Source organism: Xenopus tropicalis, chromosome 3, assembly GCF_000004195.4.
Source record: "Xenopus tropicalis strain Nigerian chromosome 3, UCB_Xtro_10.0, whole genome shotgun sequence".
Taxonomy (NCBI): Eukaryota; Metazoa; Chordata; class Amphibia; order Anura; family Pipidae; genus Xenopus; species Xenopus tropicalis.
Genome location: NC_030679.2, coordinates 32696254 through 32715975, shown reverse-complemented (window position 1 = coordinate 32715975; position 19722 = coordinate 32696254). Strand labels below are relative to the sequence as shown.

Below are 19722 nucleotides of genomic sequence, written 5' to 3'. Positions count from 1 at the left end.
GCATCCCTATCCACCATAACACTACTCCCTTACACTGGATCCCACATATGTACTGCTTTTGCTTTCTTAGGATAATAACATTTTGCTTTTATTCATTTAATGCATGGTCTAGGGATCTGGCGTTTCAATTGAATGAGGCACAGGTTGGCCATATGCTAAATTAACTCTCTATATTTCCAAATACTAAAAATTAGCTATAAGGTTATATTGAGTAGTGATGGGCGAAATGTTCGTGACTAATTTCCGCGTTTAGCCATTGGCGGATTGTTTCGCGAAAAGGATGAAAACATTTGCAGCGGAAAAATTTGCTGCGCGTCCAAAAATTGTCGCCCGCGACAAAAGAATAGCCGCACAACAAAATAATAGCCGCGGGCGACAAAAGAATAGCCGCTGGCGACAAAAGAATAGCCGCTGGCAACAAAAGAATAGCCGCGGCGACAATTTTTTCTGACGCGCAACATTTTCGCCGTTTCGCTAATCTTTTGAAAGATTCTCAAATTTTTCGGCAAAGGGAAACTGGACAGATTCGCTCATCACTAATATTGAGGTATTATACCACATCTGAACTCCAACTTAGATGCAGAAGTACAGGTATGGGATATATTATTCAAAACCACTTATCCAGAAAGCTCCAAATTAGGCAAATACTTCACAATTTCAAAACATATTTTCTTTTTCTTTGTAATAATAAAACAGTAGCTTGTACTTGCTGGTAACTAAGCTGCATGAATCCATTTTGGTGGCAAAACAATCCTATTGGGTTCATTTCATGTTTAAATTCTTTTTTTTTAGTAGTATTTGAGGTAGGTTTATCAAAGAACACTTTGATAAATCTGCCCCTAAAAGTATTCAAATGTTAAAAACCGCCCCTTATGCAAAAAACCCAAGGCCGAAAGTATTCTGGGTAACAGGTACCATACCTGCACTAGAGATTAGTACTGGAGGTGTTCTAGAGAAAGTGGATTACTGTATTAGTATATGTTTCTTTCTCCTTGTGTTGGAAATGTAAAACTTTTATAAAAAGTTTTCTTTCTATAAAAAGCACAATAAAAATAATAATAGTTCGACCATTATAAAAGTCTAATTTTGCCACTGCCACTATTTTTAAACAACAGACAGAATTCAAGAATTTATTTTTTATAGTATAAGATGGGATTTCAGAAATCAATTTTTTTTTTACAACACATTACAGTGTATTCAGACTTGTATTTCTGAAGTACTCGCAGGTATCCCTTTAAGATTTTCTAACTGTCATTGTATAGCAAGTGTCTGTATGTTTGATCATTTTCTTATTCATCACTTCAGAATAATTCTATAGGGCCATATGGTGCTTTTTTCGACCAGCTTTCAGGGCATTTATTGGCATATGGTACAGAAAACATTTAACAAAACAACAGTCTAAACCACTGTTAATTCATAGGTTTCTTACAGATTGTTTTTCTTTATTTCTTTATTTTAGCCAACTTTTATATGAGTTTTACACATGTATTCCTCCTGTGAAACTACAGCAGCAGAAAGTTCAGTCAATGATTGAGATTGTCCGCAGCAACCTTTTTAAGAAGCAAGGTAAGAGTTTATTCTTTCAAGGTATACGCCTGCTTAACCATGTATACACATCATATGCTCTGGTATTTACATATTTGACAATAATTTATATAGATATTTGATAGCAGTAGGCTTTGTTAAATAAAGTTTATTCTTGAAGGTGCATTATTCTCACAGTGCCCACAATGAATTACACCCTGAAATAGGCATAATTAATGCAATGCTATTGAGCATCTGTTTTTAGTTTACAAGTGTAAAGAAGTACTGGGAGTTGCTTTCTAATTACAGGAACACTGAAACGCTAACATTGAACAGTAATAACCATGGGCATTCCAGGTACCATATTACTATGGCCAGATGGACAAATTTGGGCTGTGAATTAGAGACAGTTGAATTGATAGCTATTGTATATATTTAATTTTCTAAAATGACATTATAATTCACACAGCTTGTGTTTCTGTTCTGTAAACAACAGAAATCATTTATTATTACTTGGGAAATATACATTTTGTAATTCTGCATGTACTAGTTCCAGGTTTACAAAGAATAATGGTTGTAAATTTTTTTAAATGCATAATTATAAAACTATTATATTCCTTGCACTGTTTATAAAGATTCTTCAGCTCAAACATGGTTTTAAGAGAGGCTGTTCTATAGTATATTAAGCTTTATTTTGACGGTCAAATGGGGGGTATAATAGGAATGCCTGACCCCAGTGATGCAGCTTTTCCCTCTTGTCATCTAATAGGGAAAAGGGGAAAATGACATAAAATGCTGGTACTTATGTATATTAAATCATCTGGTATAACACAGGTCTTATTAAAAATTAAGGTAGATCCCAGGGACAATTTAACATTCTTAGTTATAAACAACTCCCACCCCCCACACTTAAGTTTTCAGTGATTTAATTACGGATCATTGACACAAAATTGGATCATGGTTTTTTCATAGACTTAATTGACATTATATTTCTAAAGGGGATCCGGAAACAACTAAAGCTACACGTCCCTATGACAACAAAACATTTAATAAAATATCCACCTCCTCTATCAGTGACTCTTTATTAAGAATAAAATCATTTATTTTTCTTTCTTCCTGTTTATCCTTAAACTCTGAATCAAACATTTTCTAAATTCCCCTTGAATATTAGTAAAGATAAATGTGACATAAAAGTGAATGTCTCTACATAGAAAATATATCCATGTTGGTAGAACTACAAGAACAATTACCCATATACCTGTAACCAAAGCTCTCATTGCAGGGCAAGGGCTTCTTTCATAATTATTGCCACTTATATGATTTAAAGAGATGGTCATTTTAGAAAGTAAAATGCTACTGATGACTAGTGGGGCCTGCATAGTCTCCACTCAGATTGTACTATGTCTTCCAACTTCTATCATGGCTTTATCTTGTGGTGCATTGCCAAACGATGGTTTTATTATGAGCTAACCCACTAGTGCCTGTGTACAAATTGTAGAAGCTACATGGCCAATTTAATGGGATGAAAATGCAAGGCCAAGAACCCTCTTGCTTTGGGTCTAAGTTATATGATGATCTGTCAGTCCTAATCACATTGTGTAACCTATCGCAGGGGGATTGTCCAGATTTAAGGAATTTTAATACTAAAATAAGTCTCAGGCATTCATAGTCCATTTAATCTCAATATTTTTAAAGAATATGATAATGGTGTCAAGCATCATTATTTCCTTTGTGTTTGCACTTCAAGCCACAGGCCTGCTTCATTAATGAGTTGGCTGAACTTCTGTTTTACATTGTTTGTCTATAAATGACTCTTGCTCTGGGACATAAAACTAGGTCATGAACACAAACTCTAAAAAACATGAGAGAGAAACGTGACGTGTTCCTTATAGAGTTTAATGCAGCTAATCTGAAAATGTGTGGTTACAGGAGCTGGAAACCTGTATACAGGCAATGCTGTTTCGGCCTTTGAGCTGATACCAATATAAATGTTATCGATTCAGAAGTCAATACCTAAATAACCTAATGCTGCAGTGCTGATAAATAATGAGCTTTGCTACAGGCAACTGGCGCCACTGTTTCCTACGCAGCCATGTAATGAACATCTATACTCATTAGAACTAAATGTGATTTTTGGATATTCAGTGGTGCCACAATTCATAGCAAATTCTTTAAAAGGGGTTTGTTCGCTTACTAAAGAATGTTATTTGGTACAGGTATGGAACCTGTTATCCAGAATACTCGGGACCTGGGGTTTTCCAGATTAGGGATCTTTCCATAATTTGGATCTCCATAACTTAAGTCTGCTAAAAATCATTTTAATATTGAATAAACTCAATAGGATTGCACGCATGCCATATTAGCCATACACACCATTACGTTCGTAACAACTACTTTTTTTGAAAATGACCATCATTTTAAATCCCACTGCAAAGTCCATATTGTGTTGCCAAAAGCTCATGAACTGTACTTTTCTATAATTACCGCCTGCCCCAAGTAGGTGTTAATTTTCGCACAGACTAATGCGATATTTAGCGCATCTAAGTGTTTGTGAATCATGCGTTAGTATTATTTCTGCACGAGAATTAACGCAATTCGTTAAAATGAACTCATGCTGTTGCACGCTATTTAACACACGCAATATGCGACTTAACGCATGCGATATTACTTTAGCAAATCACATGTTTTTTTTTCTCATCAATTTTAACACAAAAAAGCATGCGATAACGCTTAGCACACTTTAGTGAATCAACCCTATATTCTTGTATTTTATGTTGGTTTTTATACGATGGTTCACAATCTGTATATATATTATATATAGAACAACAGGTAATATGTAAACACATTCATTAACAAAAAAAAAAAAAACAAGAAAAAAAAAAATATCTTTCTAATTGTAAGTATGTAATTTAAGCATGCACAGGGACAGTGAATTTTATTATTACAGCAGGATTTTAATTGCAATCAAATGTAATATTGTATCAAGACTAAGCAAATTGAAAGTTAGTGTCTAGAGATGTAGCGAACTGTTCGCCGGAGAACTAATTCGCACGAAAATAGGGTGTTCGCAAGTTCGCAAGTTCGCGAACTTTTAGCGATGTTCGCAATTTTGGGTTCGCCTTAGCTGGAGCCAAATTTTGACCTCTCACCCCAGAGCCAGCAGATACATGGCAGCCAATCAGGCAGCTCTCCCTCCTGGACCACCCCCGGACCACTCCCTTCCATATATAAACCGAAGCCCAGCAGCCATTTTACATTCTGCCTGTGTGTGCTTGTTGAGTTAGCATAGGGAGAGAGCTGTGCAGGGGTTTGAGGGACAGTTTAGGTAGCTTTGCTGACTAGTAATCTACTTTCTACTGCTCTGTATGTAGCTGCTGTGGGCAGCTGTCCTGCTGATCTCATCTGCTGTAACCCGATAGTCCTTGTAAAAGCAGTTTATTACACAAGTTTAGAAATGTAGTGTGATTTCTGCCCTTTACAGCACAAAACGCAACGCTGTGTCAACAACGTATTTTTCAGAGACATTTTTGCCCTTGATCCCCCTCCTGCATGCCACTGTCCAGGTCGTGGCACCCTTTAAACAACTTTAAAATCAGTTTTCTGGCCAGAAATGGCTTTTCTAGGTTTTAAAGTTCGCCTTCCCATTGAAGTCTATGGGGTTCGCAAAGTTTGCGAATATTCGCGTGTTTTGCCGAAAGTCCGCGAACGGGTCCGCGAACATTTTTGGCGATGTTCGCTACATCCCTACTTATATACTGTTGCATTGCTTGAAAACAATAAGTTGAACTTAATCTCTAGACAGAGAACTACAATACTACTATCATCTACTTCTAACTGATTAACTATTTCATGCAGACACTAATAGGGATGTAGCGAACCTCACAAAAAAAGTTCGCGAACCCGTTTGCGAACTTCTGCCAAAAAGTGCGAACTTTTGCGAACTTTGCGAACCCCATAGACTTCAATGAGAAGGCGAACTTTGAAACCTAGAAAAGCCATTTATGGCCAGAAAACTGATTTTAAAGTTGTTTAAAGGGTGCCACGACCTGGACAGTGGCATGCAGGAGGGGGATCAAGCAAAAATTTCTCTGAAAAATACTTTGTAAAAAAACCGCCAAAAAATAACGAAAAAAAAAAAAAAAACCGCCAAAAAAACCCGCGGTGAACCCAAAATGGCGAACATCGCCAAAAGTTTGCGAATTTGCGGACTTGCGAACACCCGATGTTCGCGCGAATTAGTTCGCCGGCGAACAGTTCGCTACATCTCTATATATAAGAATTCCAGTTCATCCTTTAGATGTCTGATTTATCAGATGCCAGGAGAAGGCTATTTGCTTGAATGCATAATGCCGACGTGGATGTGAAATAATGGTTTGATCTAAGGCCCCTGTTCTAACCAACGACTAAAATGAGTCAAATAATAAGATAAAGGATGCATCTATTTGGGTATCCCAGAAAAAAAATAACTTTTTAAATCAAATGAAAAAAGCTTGTTTAAAATTATTCAAAAACATATGGTCTCCTTAAAACAGGGATCCTGTCATCCAGAAAAACAGCCCCTTACCATGTGAGAAAAAGTCTTGAATGGGTTGTTCACCTTCAGATTACATTTTAGTATGGCATAGTGATATTCTGAGATGATTTGCAGTTTGCAGTATTTTTTTTGTGTTTTTTCAGCTATTTTGCTTTTTTTTTTTTTCAGCAGCTTGACATGTTGGTATTTCAGCAGCTATCTGGTTGTTAGTCTTATTTACCCTAGCAACCAGGCATTGGTTTGAATGAGTGATGGGTATATGAATAAGAGAGGACCTGAATAGAAAGATACGTAATAAACAATAACAATAAAATTGCAAGCTCATAGAACTGCTGGGGTCAGGGAATCCCATTTAATGCTTGAAAGATGCTCAAGAGGAAGATAAATAATTGAAAAACTATAAAAAAAATATTATTAATGAAGACCAATTGCAAAGTTGAATCAGACATTTTATAACATACTAAAAAGAACCAAACCTAAGTCTTTAGAGGTGTCAGTTGGCCTTAATAACTACCTCTAGTCTCTATTAATTCCTAACTAGCAACAAACCCCAAGTGGCATACTGGCATTCCTGATTCAGATGGAGGTTCTGCAACTAGGTTACTTTCACACTAACAGGTCACTCATAACTAGCGATGAACAAAATGTTTTGGTTAGGTTTCACTGCGATATTCTTCATTTCGCCATCAGCAAATATTTTTGTGAAAGCCGCAATTTTCACCATGAAAAAATGCGGCTGCTGAACTTTAATGCTCAGTAACTGTGTCCTTGTAATTCTAATAGCCCAAACTATTGGATTGATTTTATAGGCCACTTTGAAATTTTAGTACTTCATAACTGCATGAATTATGCAGGAGATCTATTGTTGTTATGTACATTGCAGCCTGTTAAATAGCTGGCAAACCCCTGCACGAGAAAGATGTGTATATGATATACAGTAGCATTTTTTGTATAACAAGTTTGTATGTAGATATTATCTGTTTTTCATATGATTAAGCTCATTAAGATGGTTTCATTAAAGGAAAAAGTTAAAATATTCATTAAGGAATTGCCACTGCAGCCTTTTTTTAATGTCCCTTTTAATACAACTCCCAGAAGCAAAACATCTCGGAACATTACTGTAAACCTCTTATAAGACAAAGCATTTTAAAAAATGTTGAATCAATGCAAATGGATTAATGCTCGGGCAAAAAGTCAAACCAATCAGATTTACAATATAATTCTCTTAAATCTCACAGATAAGTGCTGAAGCACAAAAAAAGGAAATTGCAGTTTAAACTTGAATAATAGTTCTTGCAAATCCATAGTCCAATGGGTTCCCAGTCTGCATGAACATAACACAATTAATATTGTTAATATTATAATTTAGCCTTCAGTTAAACAGAAACTTTGTTCTATAAACTGTTTCCTGATATCAGTAAAAGGCAAATTCACAGATTTATCCTTTACTTAAAACTAGCTGAAATACTGGTTTATAGAACTAATTATTATTTTTAAGGATTGTAAATACTAGAACTGCCCTTTATCTGTTACATTGGAATGGGCTGGAAGAAAAAGATGATGGGAAAATGTGATCCCCAGTAGAAGCAACATTTGTTGAAGCATTAAATTATGGGGTAGAAAAGTTGGGTTTTATAGCTTTTATGAAGGGCACCCAGGGAATATTCCTAAGGTGTCTTTATAAAAGGGGGTTGTTATTGATATTAGTATTAGTCTCTGTTATCAATATAATCACTGGTCAAGTGAATTGCCCGTAAGAGTAGATGTCTTTCCTGTAATAGCTTATCTCCTTCTTTCCTGCTAGGAAGCATACAATTAGTAGCAAATGATTTGCCCTCAGGAGTGGAATTGGTTGGTTGGTTGCTAACTGTTCTACTTATTAAGGGAAAAATGATGTCCCTTTAGCTTATGCACTTCTGTTGGAGAAGGATATTTACTGCCATCTTGTACTTGCTTACTAGATGTGCTTAAGATACAGCATAACCGTCGATACTATTTCTAACATTAAAGTGTATTTTTTTTGCTCCAAAAATTATATTCATGAGGGGTGATTTTGGAAATAATGCAGACTGCCTAATGATGCATCGTTTATGTATCATCCTGTTCTAGGACGTATATGACAAAGGTTTCCACATGACTTACTTATGGACCATGTCATACATCATATAAGAAGGGCTGGCATGCCCTTCATGTACCTTCTGCTATACACTTCCAGACAAAAGTGCAAGGGCAGTAAGGGATTCAAACTTGGCCCCCTTAGCACTTCTTTAAAAAGCACTTCCACACCTGCAGCCATTCATCTACCATGCATGGCATGAATAGCCCAGTAAACATATGGAGGACAGCACCTTTTCCTCTTTTATCACTCCATTGCATGTAGTAATAAACTAATAATACTAAACTAATAATCGCTACAATCTCCCACACTCATATAGAAGGGGTCTGTAGCATATTTATCCCAAAATACCCCAAATTGTGCATAAGATCAGATATCAGAACACCTAAGGCTATGAAATGCAAAAGCCTTCTGTCGAACTCAAGACTTTTAGGGGCTTATGTAGTAGCACAGATACTATTTTTACAGTTCCTAGTAAAAATTGCCACATAGTGATGAAAAATGCTTCAAGAAAATATCAAAATGTATACATATGTTCTCTGTATTCTCAGAGATGGTCATAACTGACTATTTAATAAGAAACATTTCCTTTACAATATCATGTAAGAGCACAATTGAATATATTTCCATTGCCACTAGATTGTCAGGGCCAAATTGAACAGCCACCACTAACTGGAGAATACAAAGCCATATCTTGTACTAATAGAAACAAAGGAACTTGTATTTCAAGAATTCATCTGCATGAGTATATCTCCTGCCTACATGCAGAACAACATCAATAAATATTGCCCTTGTACATTTTGTACCTCGTGACACCATTTTTTGATGTCTGGGTGCTTTCTCAGTGATTCCAGGGGACAATTTACTATTTAAGATTACCCAATGGTACATACTACTATCTTTTTGATATTTGGTACATTGTTCTACTAATCTAGTATTATTAATATGGTTATATTATTCAAGGTGTTTGAACTGTGATATGTTTACATGTTTTATTAGCTCAGTTCTAAAAGGAATGGGATCTTTATCATAAAACCCGCTATCCAGAAAGCTAAAAAAACAGCAATGCCTTTAACCATAGGGTCCTGTTAAAAAACATTTCCCCTTTTGACTAATATTCATTCTCTGTAGCAACAGGTCAGTAACTTGTACTTGATGTAAATTGATAGCATAAACCCATGGCTGTAAGTTTTAAAGAAACAAAAACTCCAAAAGAATAAAAACTGTTTTAAAGTAATTGAAATAGAATGTGCCGTTGCTCTGCACTGGTAAAATTGGTATCCTTGCTTCAGAAAGACTACTATATTTTATATAAACAAAGCTGCCGCATAGCCATTGGGGCAGCCATTCTAGCTAGAATTCATTAATACCTAGTAAATTACACATTATCCACAATCATTCATTATTAGAAATGTTGTATTTCAGATATATTAGCTTCTGAATTCTTGACACATACACACGTTTATAAATGCAAGTGCTTTTTAAATGTTAAGATTCTAATACTGGTTGTTTCTTATTTGGATTCAAGTAACAGCACAAGTAACAGCACTTCCATTCCAATTCAGTGCTATTTTTCCAAAGATTAATCATGTTCATTACAATTAATGCTAGGAAGTGCAGTTTAGAATGCACCTACCAATTATTCGTAAGGATTAAAACAAATTGCTGTCAGATTGTTCCTTTGTGCAGGAAACCACATAAAAGATGGATAACTACACATTAACCAATATTAACCAACAACTGTTATAAATGTGTATTTATTATGTTATTTTCTTCTTTGTACTTCGTAAATGGAATAAAAAAATGTTTAGCATCTGAGAAGACAATAAGGGGTATATTTATCATGCTGTGTAAAAAGTGGAGGAAAACATTACCGTTAATGTTGCTCATAGCAGCCAATCAGATCCTTTGCCTTGGTCTTCTGACTGTTGAAAAATCTAATTGCTGATTGGTTGTCCTGGGCAACATCCCCGATAATGCTTCACTCCACTTATTACACAGCATTATAAATATACCCAAACAGTCATTTATGAACTGCTCCTCTATTTGTTGATGTAAAGATCGATAAGTAGACAGCCCCATTGCAGCTTCTGTCCCCTGCTGCTCCCTAACTGGTGAGTCCAGTTAGAGGACTGGTATATGGTGTGTTCAGAGGATAATAGTAAGGTTGCAGCTTCCCTTTAATCACTTAGGATTTCTTCTCCTCCTCTAACCCACTGCCCCCCCCCTCGGGAATTTGCTTTGCCTCTTGGCTAACTGAGCATACTCAGGTTACCAAACACACCCTCCACTGTAGCCACCAATAAAGAGTTAGCATTGCTGGTTTCCATGGAAACTCTGCTCTAGCCTTTTGATTCTGTTTTTCTCACTGATGATGTCAGAGGGAAAATGGCCGCTAGGTGAAAGTAAAAATGTGACAGAGCTGGTGAGCGGAGGGGATATATGTAGTACAAATGATGCGGTTTGGGTGGGGGAGCTGTGCTTAACTGATATACATGGTAGGAAAATTTAGGGTTTACATGTCCTTTAAGGGCTTAAAGGTACACTGGTTAATTTGATTGTTGCTACTTGTTAATGATCAAAATACATACTTACCAAAGATCGTTTGCCATTTGCTGGAATATACCTTTTTTAGAGGTGGTGTAGACTTTTTAAGAATGTAGTTACTATTATGATTATATACATTTAACGTATTTTTAACTGCTATTAGACCCCTACTGTATTTATAGCTTAGCAGAGGGGTTGACCCTAATAATTAGCCTAGCGGAAGAGTCTCACATAAAAGTACTGTGATAAGACTGAGGTTAAATGAAGCACCATATGATCAGTTCTTTTAATGTTTTTTAATAATGTAGACATTTCTCTCTCTGTGTTTCCAATGCAATACAATGTAGGGCTGATTCACTAAAGTGCACTAAAACGTGCGCTATTTATAGCGTGCGGTAAAAATTTTATTGCATCTAAATTTTCGCGACTTAATGCACGATTCACTATAAGCATACTTGCGTTAATTTACGCGCGATATTGCATGCGTTATTTAACTCGCGAAGACTATTTTCGTTCGGTATTTGACGGTACATGCGCTAATTAACGCCCCGCGTATAGTCGCAGCAAATAGATAGTCGCCGTATATGAATTGTCGACACATATAAATGGTAGCATATAAATGGTAGCATATAATTAGTAGCTGCGTATAAATAGTAGCTGCTAGTGATGAGCGAATCTGTTCCGTTCGCAAAACGGCAAAAATGTTGCGCGGCCAAAAAAATTGTTGCCTGTGACTACTATTTTTTGACGCCTGTGACAATTTTTAGACGTGCGGCGAATTTTTCCACAGCAAATTTTTTCATGCGTTTTGCCATTGGCGGATTGTTTTGTGAAACACATGAAAAAATTCACAGCGGAAAAATTCGCCGCACGTCCAAAAACTCGACGCAAATCCATGCCTGGCAAAACATTTCATCAATTGTAGCAGCATATAAATAGTCGTGCGAATAAACGCACGCCATGTTAGCCATACACGCCAATACTTTCGTAAAATACTGTATTTAAAATGACCATTTCCCTGCAAACTGGCGGCTGCATTACTCTAGGGCCAACACAGACTTGAATAAATCCCACTGCAAAGTCCTTATTGTGTTGCCAAAAGCTCATTAACTGTACTTTTCTATAATTACCGCCTGCCTCAATTAGGTGTTTTTCGCATAGCCTAATGCGATATTTAGCGCGCCTAAGTGTTTGTGAATCATGCGTTAGTATTCATTTCTGCGCGCAAATTAACGCATGCGTTAAAACTAACACATGCGGTTGCGCGAAAATTAACGCAGGCGATATGCGACTTAACGCACGTGGTAATACTCTAGTGAATCGCGCGCTAATTGTCGCGTCTATTTTAACGCAAAAAAAAGTGCGATAAAATTTATCGCACTTTAGTGAATCAACCCTTGTGTTTTTTACATTTTTATAACATATTCAATTGGTTGCAACACCACCCCCATCAAGATACTGTAGGTCAGATTTCGTCTCACTCTTAGGGGTATATTTATCATGCTGTTTAAAAAGTGAAGTGAAGCATTACTGGTGATGTTGTCCAGGACAACCAATCAGCAATTAGATTTCAACAGTTAGAAACCACAGCAAAGCATCTGATTGGCTGCTATGAGCAACACCGCAGGTGATGTTTTACTTCACTTTTTACACAGCATGATAAATATACCCCTTAATGTTCATACATATCTAGCCATCAGATAATTCAGGAACTGGCCAGTTTAATTTGTATTCTTAATTTAAACCATCTATTTAGTCCCACTGCTGAAAGACTGGATCACCTGACAGTCACACCATTCATTTTTAACTTAGCATATCCTAGTGCCTTGAGCATTCTGCCATAACCCTTTCTTAGGTACTTTATCATTTCCAGCGGTGGCTTTGCATATAGTTTGTTGCTGAAAATATATCAATATACGTACTTTATACAAATTAAAGCCAATCCCTAGTATTTTTGTCATAAAACTGTCTATTTAAGAACTAATTATTTTGTTATGCAAATTCAATTATCTAAGTAGAATAAATACATTTAATGAATGCAATGTATTGTATTCATTTACTGCTACTTATATTGCCATCAACTAATTGCCGAAAAGAGTGATTAAAGTTATCATTGCTTTCCTTAGTCAGAAACCCCAGTGTTCTTCACAACCTAATGATATTGGTATTTCTAATTACCACTTCAAATCCGCATTGAGTAAATATTTGATAAGGAGGCACGGTGGTAATAGTCACTAAAGATTTCCCTCTTTTTCTCCTCCGATGTGTTCCATATTTCCAGTTTTTAAGATTTCACATAATGCTTTTGCTATTTTATTATTTAGAAGCCTGTTAAAGAAAATGCTTTTCATCCTTTTGTTGCCTTGGGCATGCTCTGAAGCAGTACAGCTCTGTAGTTCATAAAGTAAAAAAACCATCTGTGATTTACCGAAGGCATCAATCCAAAGCACACAGAGGAAGTTCCATCCCTTTACAAGTGTTTTGGATTGGGGGTTTTATATGCGTGGTTAACTGGCAAAAAGCAATAAAAGGGAAGAGAACTGAAACATACCAATGTGTACTAAAAAGCTATGCTCTTTAGTGTATGCTCTACCCTGGTGGTAGAAAGTGGTTTAGAAGTAGTGATGAGCGAATCTGTCCCACAAATGCGCTTCGCGAATTTTTCGGCGTAGCAAAACGGCCCGCGTCTATATTTTGTTGCCTGCGCCAATTTATTTGTACGCAGCTTTTTTGACGCGACCACACCCAAGTTGACGCTCGCCAAAAAAAGATTTCCGTGTGACAAATTTTTACGCAGCAAATTTTCCGATTTGCCAATGGCGAAAGGCGGAAATTCGCTGCGAATCCATGACAAAAATTTGCTCATCACTATTTAGAAGCACTTGGTTAAAACTTTAAGCAGGTTATGTAATAAAAGGCATTAAGTTTGCCCAGCAGCAGTAACCCATAGCAACCAATGGCAGGTAGAATTTAATGGTCAACTGTTTAAAATCAAACATCTTATTGGTTGTTATGGGTTACTGCTCCCGGGCAAACTTAGTGTTTTTTTTTGTTAGATAAGGGGGTATAATGGCATTTAATCTCAATATATTTCCCTAGAAGGAGCCAGCGGTGCTGTTCCAAATTATATCCAGTTCTGTGTGGGAAGTGGCCATTGGAGAACCTGTACTACCTTAAAGCTTACATATCGTTGTGCTGACTACTGGCTTCCAATTAATTTTCAATAGGGACATGGAATCTGAAAGGTGGTCAGTCCCTCTAAAACAGGCACTGATGTAAAATCCTGCTTCATCTAAATAAACCGTTTTTATAAAAATATACTTTTTTTAAGAAATATGTGCCATTGTGTAATCCTAAATAGAAAACCACCATTTAAAGTACTTAGGCCCCTTCCCCCGGAATCATGCAATTCACTATTAAGTACTATTGTATCTGTACCACCAAATTTTTTTTTTAAAAAAAGATAAGCATACGGATTTAATGGTGTTAAATGCTGATAAAGTGTTTATGATATAGAAAGATTCACTGTTTACGAGGAGCACAGAAAAAAAAAAGACTTTATACCCAAGAGTTTTTGTTTTGTTTTAGAATGTCGTGACATTTTGCTTCCCATGATCACCAAAGAGTTAAAAGACTGGCTGGAGCAAGGAAGACAAGATGCATCTCATGGAAAAGAGAAGAAATTCTGTGTGGATTTACTAAACAACATCCTTGAGGTGCTCAGCTGTCAAGATGAAGTAAGTAGAAAAAGCCATTGGATAAGCACCAACCCAAAAATAAACTATACATATACGAATTATTTTATAAATGATTGTCTTTGCACTGTAGGTATCTTTTGTTTAAATATATAAAACCCAACATTGTGTTGCAACATTGACATTGTGCTCCTTTTTTAAAGATTGTGGGGGAACATTTTTCCTTTGTACCCTTGCTCCTCCTGTTTTTAGGTTATTTGTGCCAGTTTTAATATATTTCATGAATATCTTGCGGCCTATCCATAATAATTTGTGTGTGTATTTCCTGCCCTAGACTGTTCCTTTCTTTTGAAAGCTCAGTTATTGGTGATCTTGACCAAGTAGTTCTGCTGATCTTATGGTAGTCATGCCAAAAATCTCATTTTTAATTGCAAAATAGAAAAGTTAGGGAAAAGATAGGTTTGGTCACATATTCAGTAAGTTCACTTTTCCAAAAAAAACAGTCATGCATATTTTTTCTTTTTTGTTTAAGGACAAAAAACGCTTTGTAAGAATTTATTTGGCTGATCAATAATATTAAAAATATTAATTAAATTCCCAAATACATGGGAGAAAAAGTCCTAAAGCAGCTTTCAACCAAACTGTATGTATAGGTCTGCAAAATAATGTTGCAAGTTACACTATGCAGACACTCAACAAATCCAACTTAATGGGCCAAATAAAGTAAAAAAGTACATTTTATTGGGATAAAGAGCCTTGTGCATTTCAGCATCATCATAGGCTACAGCCATACAGCACTAAGCATAAGGGCCCAGGCCTGCTCCCTCTGTATGGGGGCCTCGGATGACCTGCAATTCTTTTTGTGCATCGTAGTTACCTCTGGGGGTACACCACTGATAAATGGCATGAATAAAACACATAAAAGTTGCTGCGTCAGACAGATAATAGAGCTTACAAGGATTGTGTGGCGTATATTTTTCTTTTTAAGAATAATACAGTCACCATAATCCAGGTTCTACTGAACTTTTTTAGAAACTCTTTGAGGTGAAGTATGAACCAGTCATAGTGGAACCATGAAACTCATTATTGCTTAATGGCCCACTGCACAAAGAAAACAGCACTTCCATCAACCAAGGTATCTCTTCATAGGTTAAAAGGAATTTAAGTATATTTTAAAGTATGTTATTTGGATGGATTCAGACAGTATTCCTAATATTACAATTCTATCTTTTTATCCCTTTAATGGGATAAAATTGCCTGACACTCTGTGGTTTTTACTATATAATGCTAGATAGGTTCTATCAGTGATCCCCAACCAGTGGCTCATGGGCAACATGTTGCTCCCCAACCCTTTGGATGTTGCTTCCTGTGACCTCAAAACAGGTGCTTATTTCTGAATTTCTGGTTAAGAGGCAAGTTTTGATTGCATAAAGACCCAGTGTAATTGCCATTTGGGGCTATTAAATAGCCAATTATAGCTCTTAGTGGCACCTCCTGGAACTTTTTTCATGCTTGTGTTGCTCTCCAAAACCTTTTCCATTTGAATGTGGCTCATGGGTATAAAAGGTTGGTGGATCCCTGGGTTATATCATGTCCTGGATGACTTAAAACCTTCATAGAGTGTGAGTAGAGAGCAGAGTGTATTATAGCTGCAAATGGGGACCGACTTTATATGGGGACCAACTTTATATGGGGACCAACATTCAGACCTTGGCTTAAGACTGTTATGTAGGATAGTGTAAATATGTCAAATATGGTATAATGAGTAAAGCTGTACAGCAGGGCGGCAGGTACTTCATACTGTTGCACTGTGTAATATAATAAAAAAAAAACACTGTGGTGGGAAAAATGCTCTGTTGCTTTTTGCACTTTATGTGGAATCAAATATAGGCACAGACCTGTTTGTGTATAGTATCCTTGTATCATGTATTGTGTCCTAACTGTTGTTCCTAGGTGTCCATCAAACTAATCTATTGCAATGTCAGTAGCTGAATGAAACTATGGAAAACTTTATTTTTTTCACCTTTTTTGTGTATCTCATTTTTATCTCCTCCTTGCACACAATAAACTCTATAAAGTGAATTATTTTAGCACTTAGAGTGCAATTGTTGCCGTGATATAATGTTGTGCCACAACTTCCTTGAGTGCCCTTGAAAAGATAGTTTAGAGGTAATGGAACAATTCTGATTACAGTTGTGCAGTTATAAAATTCAGTAAAAGGTTTTGACAGGAATAATGGAGATGCCAAATTTGGCCTGATAACTGGGACACTTGCCAAGGCATCAGATGCTGGATTTATGCTTTTTAAAGATGTGTCTCTTTGAAATGCAGACAATGACGGAATTGGATAGGTTTTGACTTGCATTACAAGTTGATAATAGCTATTTGATTTCATGGTACCTGTATTTGGAATAAAGTGCTTGCAAACAGATTATCACACTTCAATTTATGCCATCTATTGTTGTATGTGACTGGGAATGGCGTAAACGTCCTTAGTAAATGATATTTATAAAAAAAAAAAAAAAAAAAATCTGCAAAATGCATTTCCAACTAATTGTTTTATCTCTGTAGATATTTAGTGAGGCAACTGTTTGGCTGAATCAGTGGGGAATTAAATAAATGAAAAATAAGCTGGCATGGAATTGTATTTACATATATTCAAAGTTAACAACAAAAATATATCCAGTAGTCAGTTATTTTATTACATAATTCTAATTAAATAGAAGAACATGATGAGATATTTATAATTTTAATTTGTATTTTGCAGCAATAAAATAACATTAGAACCCAATTAAAGCTTTATTTGCAGAAATGATGCCATAGCTTATTAACTAACAGAAAACTAAACTCCTTATAAGGGTAGTGGCCTAAGGTTTCCTCAGCACATTTGGCTCATACAAAGCCCTATTCCAGCTAAAAGCTTGTCTCCCCCAAAAAACCTTCTTCATTTCAGGTTTTAGGTCTAATACTCCCATCTCTCCTAGGGTGCATCTGTGAGAGACAACACAATTAATACAATGATAACGTTATGACATCTTACTGTATAAAAAGTAAAAATGACAGAAACACATACAGGCTAGGCCATATCAGCGGGTGTCACATTGGGCTTTAACACACAGGTGGGCTTCCAATGAGTAAACTAAGCATGTACTAACCAGGTTGCACCAGGAATTCTAATTAACATGTACTACGGTACATTCAGAAAACCATGCAGTTTATACTTGCATATACTGTATATACAGTTTGACATTTTAATTATTCTGCATATTTACATAGTTAATAGATAGTTGTCTATCACATTTAACCCCGCCAAATGCCCCCCAGTGTATTTAGATTCACATATATATGTATATATATGTAATATAATAGAAAGAGTGCCGCACACACAAGGACTTGATACAAAAGAAAAAGTGTTTTTATTGAAAAAATGCCATGTATATATACCTAGCATACCATACATTCACATATAAAATAGTATATGTACCAACACCTAAACTAACTGTAGATATTAATATCACAATAGCCCTAGATATTATGCATGTTCATCTAAGCCCCTCTTTATTGAATCTGCCATAACATCATCATTCCACATGGTGTTCTACACCCCCACTACCTTCCCCATGAAGAACCATTTTCTCTGCTTCAAATGAAAATTAAGTTCCTCAAGTCTAAAGGGGTGACCTCTAGTTCTTTGTCATTTTTCATGTAAAAATAAGGTCTCCCAATATCTTTCTGTAATGTCATGTAATGTACTTAAGTGCAGATTATAGTGCCTAAAGGTAATATAAAAGAATTATACAGGCATAGAGATCACAAATCTGAATTAAATTCCAGTTGGTGTCTAAATGAGCAGTCAATAATCCGAGGCCCCTCAATCACGCAGTCCTGATTTTCAAAAGGGTCCATGAACTGTGGGACTTCCTAGACTGAATTCATGGGTTAATACATCCCTGAAACTCTTCCTGTTTTTCCTTTTTCAATATTAAAAATATTGTTTGTTTTTTTGATTACACTACTCTTGCTGTCTCAGTTCTGTTCAAATTCTGAAAAGGCACTGGCTTCCAATTTATACACAACCTAAAGTCGACATGCTCTATAACATATGCAGATTTCCTTCTTTTTATTGTATATTATTGCAATTTGTATTTTGAGCATTCTTGAAGAGTACTTAATGAAGCAAATCTGAATCTGTTACCATATTTTGAAAGATCAAGTCTGCTGGCATTTATATCTCTCTGCTCTAGTGAATTTTAATTAATTTGTATCAGTCATCAGTTGCATGTACATTAATAGGCTTCACTTAACACAATCATCCATGTCTTGCTAAAAGCCTTAAAAGCATCATTTACCATGCAGAAAATGCTTACTTAATATTTAGTTGCCTTAATAGCAATATTCTCTTTAAGAAAAACAAGCAAAGAAAGGCAAACATAAAACAGGAATACCATATGTACAATTAAACTCAGAGTTTTGATCTAAAATGTATTACTTTTATATTATATATTTATATACACAAACATACAGTAGGAAGGTAGGAATCCAGGTTGGAAAAAAGGCCCATACGTAAAGTACTAAATGTCCACAATGTTGGGGGAAGCAACAATTACATATGCCTAATCCAAAATACAGGTATAGGACCCATTATCCAGAATGCTTGGGACCAAGGGTATTCTGGATAAGGTGTCTTTCTGTAATTTGGATCTCCATACCTTAAGTCTACTAAAAAAACAATAAAACATTAAGTAAATGCAATAGGATTGTTTTGCCTCCAATAAGGATTATTTATATCTAAATTGGGATCAGTTTCAAGGTACTGTTTTATTATTACAGAGAAAAAGGAAATTAGTTTTAAAATTCTGAATTATTTGATTAAAATGGAGTCTATGGGAGATGGGCTTTCTGTAATTTGGAGCTTTTTGGATAACGGGTTTCCGGATAAGGGATCCCATTCCTGTACCACAAAGGAAAACTTATAAAATGTTATATTACATGGCACTACACATTGAAATAAGGACCCATTCTTCAGTGGTTCTGCAGTGGCTTCCCATGACCACATAGACAACCATTTTCAATTAGTTAACATTTTCTGGATTTACATTTAAAATGTAATGCTATAAATAAGAGATTCTAGAGAATATTTACATTAAAATGTTATTCTCTTGAATGGAACAAATGGAATGACTAATATCTTCAGTATTTCTGGTTGATACTGATATGTTGTCATGCCCTCCTACTTCTTGCTTCTGTTCTGTTGTATCATCAGAACCGTAACTGCTTAATTGCTTTGGTACATAAAATGAATATTG

General features: G+C 35.9%; 1 protein-coding gene across 1 annotated transcript in view; it reads left to right on the top strand.

The window, feature by feature from the left end:
- Positions 1-19722, top strand: part of dock2 (dedicator of cytokinesis 2) — a 350017-nt gene that overhangs the window by 132103 nt on the left and 198192 nt on the right. Inside the window, exons 25-26 of the mRNA XM_031898788.1 lie at positions 1460-1566; positions 14310-14458. Of these exons, the coding sequence (XP_031754648.1) occupies positions 1460-1566; positions 14310-14458 (256 nt within the window). The remainder of the gene's footprint in view (positions 1-1459; positions 1567-14309; positions 14459-19722) is intronic.